General features: G+C 47.1%; 1 protein-coding gene across 1 annotated transcript; it reads right to left on the reverse strand.

Annotated features, from left to right (window-relative positions):
- Positions 1 to 2275: 2275 nt before the first annotated feature.
- LOC148028319 (aureusidin synthase-like) lies at positions 2276 to 5259 on the reverse strand. Its single transcript, XM_087690127.1, has 2 exons — positions 4360 to 5259; positions 2276 to 3403 (listed from the first exon to the last, which is right to left on the reverse strand). Exons 1-2 carry the CDS (start codon positions 5121 to 5123, stop codon positions 2524 to 2526), a joined length of 1644 nt encoding a protein of 547 aa, XP_087546253.1. The 5' UTR covers positions 5124 to 5259; the 3' UTR covers positions 2276 to 2523.
- Between the last annotated feature and the right edge of the window lie 350 nt (positions 5260 to 5609).

The raw sequence follows: 5609 nt of genomic DNA on the forward strand, positions 1-5609 counted from the left end.
TGTGTCAAAGATGGTTAGTTTTGGATTAGATGGTGCATCAGTAATGGTGGGAAAAGAAGATGCACGCAAAGTAGATATCATTCTTAATGAAATTGGTACCTTCATAAATCATGAGATTAGATAGCTAAGCTAGCACAAAGTTCTTCAAACCATTTGCAAGGTTTTTGAGCCACTTTTGGAATTTCTGCGTGTTCAAAATCCATCTTTTTATGAGCAAGTATCATGCTTTGAGTTTGTCTACATTGTACATTTTCTTACTGATTTGTTGGAACATGTATCCCATTTGAGCTATACATTTCAAAGTGATGTTGTGGATGTCACAACTATTCCTAGTATTATTAATGCTACTATTGGGGCCATTGAGTTAGAGTTTATTGTTAACCCAGTTGTGGATGTTAATGCTTGGAATCGTGATAGCACAGGATATCCTATTATTCTTGATTATGCCGGTCACTTGGCATCTTTGAGGTCATTTATTAGAGGTGATTGTTTTCTTGATGTGAAGCTACAATGATGTGTGATAGGGACTAATTTGTATATTGCTATTACTTTTTCAAAAAGAGTATTGCTCTCAATTGTTGAGAGCTTTGAGAGAGGTTTGAAGACAACTCCATCTTGAAGAGCTTAAATATATTATGTCCCTCTTCCCTTCCCCGTTGGACAACTTTTTGAAATGCATGGGATGGAAGAAGTGAATGCCTTGATTGACTTTTATGCATCTCCTAAAACAATTGATAGTCATGTAGTGATTGATGGTATGAGCTTGAGGGAATTTCAGAATTTCAAAGTTCAAGGTTCCTTGGATTGGAAAAACCTAGCTTTAAAGGGTACTTGGACTAGAATTAGCCTCAATCCAATGCTATGGGAGAAGTATCAAAACTCATTAAAGCTTAATCAAATTGCATTATTTCAGTGTTCAAGCTCTGTCATTTGTGAAAGAGGCTTTTCCATTCAAAATCTAATCAATACATGCAATAGAAATCAGCTTGATACAACACATATGGAAGCTTTAATGATGATTTCTATTGAGGTTGATACTCTACTAACAATGGACTTTACCAAAGCAATTGAAGCATGGAAAATTTGCATAACATCAAGGCATATCCACGGTTCACCTCATCTTTAATTTGTAAGGTTTTTAATGCTTTATATTTTGTTATACTTATATTCATATTATTTTAAAGTATACCTTATGTAACTATATTAATTATGTTTGAGCTTTCAAATTATGTGTTTTGCAAGTGTGGACTTGCTCACTGATTGGCTTTTTCATCTTCTACTTGAGGAGTTGAGTATTGCCATTTTCTTTATACACTTTTGAGACATTTAAAAAGGTGTTTTGAAGCTCACATAGCATCATTTTTTTATGTGCAAGTGGTGCTTTTTTCCTCGAAAATGACTCCTAACATGGAATTTTGGGACATTTGCATATCTTACTTTGTGTAAGAAAATTTATACATGGACTATGTGGCTCATCTAATGTTGAAAGACAATAGTTGAGCTTCTAGCATGCACTCATTTTGTAGTATGAACAGAGCCACCCTGTATGATTCATTCACTCTCTCGATATTATTTTGGAACTCTGTCATTCAAGATGCCAACTATAATACAAAATCACTTCGTTTTGTGATAAACTCTTGCAAATTAAAATTTTAGAATGCATGATTATTTGGTGAAGGTTGTATTTGTGCGTGATAAACTCTTGCAAATTAAAATTTTAGAATGCATGATTATTAGGTGAAGGTTGTTGTTAAAGTAATAAATTTGTGCATTACAAGTATCGAGAAAAACTTACATTTACGTCTAAAGGTTTTTGTATTGGCTATAAAACATGTTTTGCGTGACACTCTCAAGTCGCCCCATGACCCGAGCTGCCTTTCCCAATCAATCCCAAACTCGTGGCCCTTGAGATGCGGTCCCCCACATGCATCCTAAGCACCTAACGAAGCTGTAAAGGTTGCAGGATTCAAATAAGCTGTCCACGCTTACATGACAAAGTTCTAGTACCTACCAAGACTTATCATGCACCTGTTGTTACCGACACGAGTTCTCGTCTGGAAGAAAACCATCTGAATCCTGCTCTGGTTTCAAAAATTGCCAACAGCATCGATATGTTTTCCGTAACTTAGGCCTAAACGCGTGTATTCAGCGAGTGGTATCATCTGACATTAATTCAAGCGAGTGCTCTCTCCTACCCTGGAGCAACGAGTGACAGACACAGCGAGCGAGCGAGTATAGTGTGTTAATGAACTGTTAATTACATTTCGGAAGCGCATTCTAAAAAACATTTCACATGGCCTCGAATTATTTATTTCGGTATCGTGACTGCGTAAGTTGCCACATGGGATGATAGGTTCAGTTATAGCACACACGTATATCCTTGATAGGATGCAGGAGAAAACAAAAGGCTTAATGCCATCCTATCTCGTTCGGTATACAGAGAGATGTACAGAGTCGAGGATTGCCGTTACGTTCAAAGCTTCTAAGGAAACTACCTAAGAATTAAGAAAGGGGATAAGAAATTCAAGCGGTGGAGGTATATGAGGAGGAGGAAGTGGAAGAGGCAAGGCGGGCACGGGCGGCGGAGGGGGTGAGCTCATATTCGATCCAGATGTTGGAGATGGAGACGGGCTGGAGAGGAACATAGGTAGAGGGGACGATGGTGACAACGATGCTGGACTCCGAGTGGAGGCCGAGGTCGCGAATATTGGCGCCGATGCCGAAGCGGGCGGAGGTGCGGAGGACGTCGGTGTTGGTGGCCTCGACCTGCAGGGGCTGTGCCATGGTGGAGAAGCGCCCCACGTACTCCGTGCAGTTGGGCAGTGTGTGGATGGTAGCCTGGGGGAGGTTCACAAACACATCGAACAGCGCCGGGCTGGCCACGTCGCCCGTGATGCCCTCCAGGACCAGCGTCTCCTCGCCGTCGATGCTGTTCTCGCTACTGAGGTTGCGGTTCACCATTATAGAACAATCCCCCATGATGGGCGAGTTTAGGGAGCACACCGTCTGAATGTCAGTCTCGTTTGCCGTCCCGTTGCTTAAGGACGACAGGCTCATGTTCAGCCACGGGTTCTCCACAAACTCGTATATGTAGCCCAGCTTCGTAATGTTGTAGGTGTCCCGCACCTTCACCTTCACCAGCTCCGCGTTCTCATCGTAGAAGATGAACTCCGAGTCCAGGTAGTCCGGGTCGTCAATGTCGTCCCGCCCGAAGCTCATCCACACGTCCCACAAGCGGTCCAGATTGACGTGGTGGATGTAGAAGATGGGGTCCCGCGCCGCCGCGTACAAGGCGCCCATGTCTTTCTGCAGGATATTCTTCTGGTTGCCCGTCCAGCCGTGGAGGCTGTTGTGGGGCTGCGTCTCCACTGTGCCGTAGCCGGGCTGGGGACCGTCACCGGACCTGCAAATCGCATTTACCTTCAGTAAACTATTATTCTAGTAATTGCACGCTAAGTAATTAAACTGCAAGCTAAGCATCTGCGATGCAGTAATTACACCAACCTAGAGCGTAAATTAAGCGCTACACGCCATTTGTTCAGCTGAAGAATGAAGTAACTAGGTACATAAAATACTACGCTTTGGAAATGTCGCATACATTTTTGGCGGCAAAGGCTGATGCGAGCAATTCAACCAAGATAGAGACAGGACAGGCTGGAGCAGAACAAGTTCTTGCAATCTAACCGAAACTGTTAGTAAGAACTTCATTGTTCGATCAGTTATGAATGAGCATTGCGATTACGAGGGCTGAGAATACGACGGCAGGACCTACGCTTGCGGAATGGTATGCTAGCAGAACAAGGCAAATTTGGGCAACTTCAACTATGATAAGAGGACTACAGGCGTAGGATGGTAAGAGCTTAACTCGTCAATAGCTATGACTAACGACTTCATACACGGTATTGGCAACAAGCAAAGTTAACGTGGGCGATTTCGACTACGTAGACGAACGACAGGCTAAGGCTAGAGAGAGCTGAAGTACTCAGTGACTGCCGCTAATCGAGACTTCATACACGATTTTGGCACCAACCAAGGCTAATATGGGCGATTTCAACTATGATAGAGGAACGATAGACGATAGCCTGAGGCAAGCTAGCGCTGAACTCTGCTTTTGCCTACTAGTAGGTCCTTACCGCTGTTAGCAGCTTGAGAAGTAGAGATTGAGAGTGGGAATCGCAAGCTAAACGCCTACAATCCAGTAAATGCAACCACCTAGATTGCAAGTACTTTCAGAGTTACAGAGTTATTTGTGGAAGGATATAGACCTGAACACACCCTTGGACTGCTACTTAGTGCTGGCTGCTTTTGGTAGCCTAGCCCGAGAAGGAGAAGGCCAGGAGTGGAAATTTGGAAGCGCACCTGTAAGGCTGGCCGTAGAAGCGGTAGGGCGTGCTGGGGGCAGCCACAATCTGGCGGTAGATGGTGGCCAGGTTAGCAGCAACTTGCTCCTCGTGGGTGCGGATGGAGGCATTATAGTAGTAGAAATCCGTGAAGACAGTGGAGGGAGGGAGGCAGGCGGGCTCGCGCTGCTCATCACGGAGCTCGGAGTCGGCCACGTAGGCGTCGGGAACGTACATGCCGTCGGGGTGATCGTAGTTCCAGAAGGGCAGGTAGAACTCCTCGTCGTCGACGAGCTTGGCGAGGATGCGCTCATGAAAGTATATATACAAGCGGTGGAAGGCGAAGAAGAGCCAGGAGCCGTGGACCTGGAGGGGGGTGGTGGAGTTGCCCATCTGGTAGCAGGCGCTGCAGTACGCGCAGTGGATGTTGGCCTGCTGGTCGTAGTTGCGCGGGTCGCCCTTCGACAGGTTGCGCATCAGCGCGTACGCCCGGCTCAGGCGCGCCACCTCCGCCTCCGTCATCGAGTGTGCCGCTCGCCGCACCCGCAGCTTGCCAGCCATCGCTGCCGCAGTCGCCTCTAGGTCAAACTCCTTGGCCACCTGGCCCAGGTTCGGTGCGCAGCACGAGAACGGCTCCTCCTCGTCCGGCAGGCTCAGCGGTATGTGGCAGTATTTCAGATCCGGCGCCAGCACGGGCGCCGCCCGCACCCCGGACTCGCTCATTAGGAAAGCCGCCGCTGCCGTCAGCAGGACAGTGGCCACAACCAGCGACGGCTGCATCATTCCGTTTGCCACCGTTCTCTGGCCGGGGCCGGGATGATCAGCTTCTTCCAGCTATCGACCAGGCAACGATAAAAATGCTGGTCTTGTTTCTAATTCAACCGCTCTACTCTCGTGCCTTCTGTCACCGCTAGTACTGATCACAACCCTTCTTGTAGCCTCGCCTCTGCCCACGTGTGTCGGCTCGGCTCCAAGGGGCAAGCACGCTCTCTCCCTTTACTTCGACACCGCGTAGCTCGTGCCCTCCCCCCTCGTGGTGCGTATGTCGCGTAGACGAGCCTCACCTGCAGGCTGCCGCATTTCTCGTTTCGGAATTCCCTGTGGCTTGACGTTAATCTGCGAGTGTCCTAAGGTGACTAGTTACCTAAGCTAGTCACCCAAGGTGGTGGTTCTATAGCTCGTAGAGACGACATTTGCGTATTTGGGTTTTCTCGTCCCCCCACCGGGCCACCACCCCCCGGCTCTGTGATAAACCTGCACTCGTTACGC

Source organism: Lygodium microphyllum, chromosome 12 (genome assembly GCF_053477565.2).
Source record: "Lygodium microphyllum isolate KBCC chromosome 12, Lygodium_microphyllum_v1.1.10, whole genome shotgun sequence".
NCBI classification, from domain to species: domain Eukaryota; kingdom Viridiplantae; phylum Streptophyta; class Polypodiopsida; order Schizaeales; family Lygodiaceae; genus Lygodium; species Lygodium microphyllum.

What these genes read in the sequence shown, in the direction of transcription:
- LOC148028319 (XM_087690127.1), bottom strand. Translation starts at nt 5,123, where the DNA reads ATGATGCAGCCGTCGCTGGTTGTGGCCACTGTCCTGCTGACGGCAGCG. An exon ending in TTCTACGGCCAGCCTTACAG is followed by an intron (nt 3,404 to 4,359) that starts GTGCGCTTCCAA and finishes TGCGATTTGCAG; the next exon opens with GTCCGGTGACGGTCCCCAGC.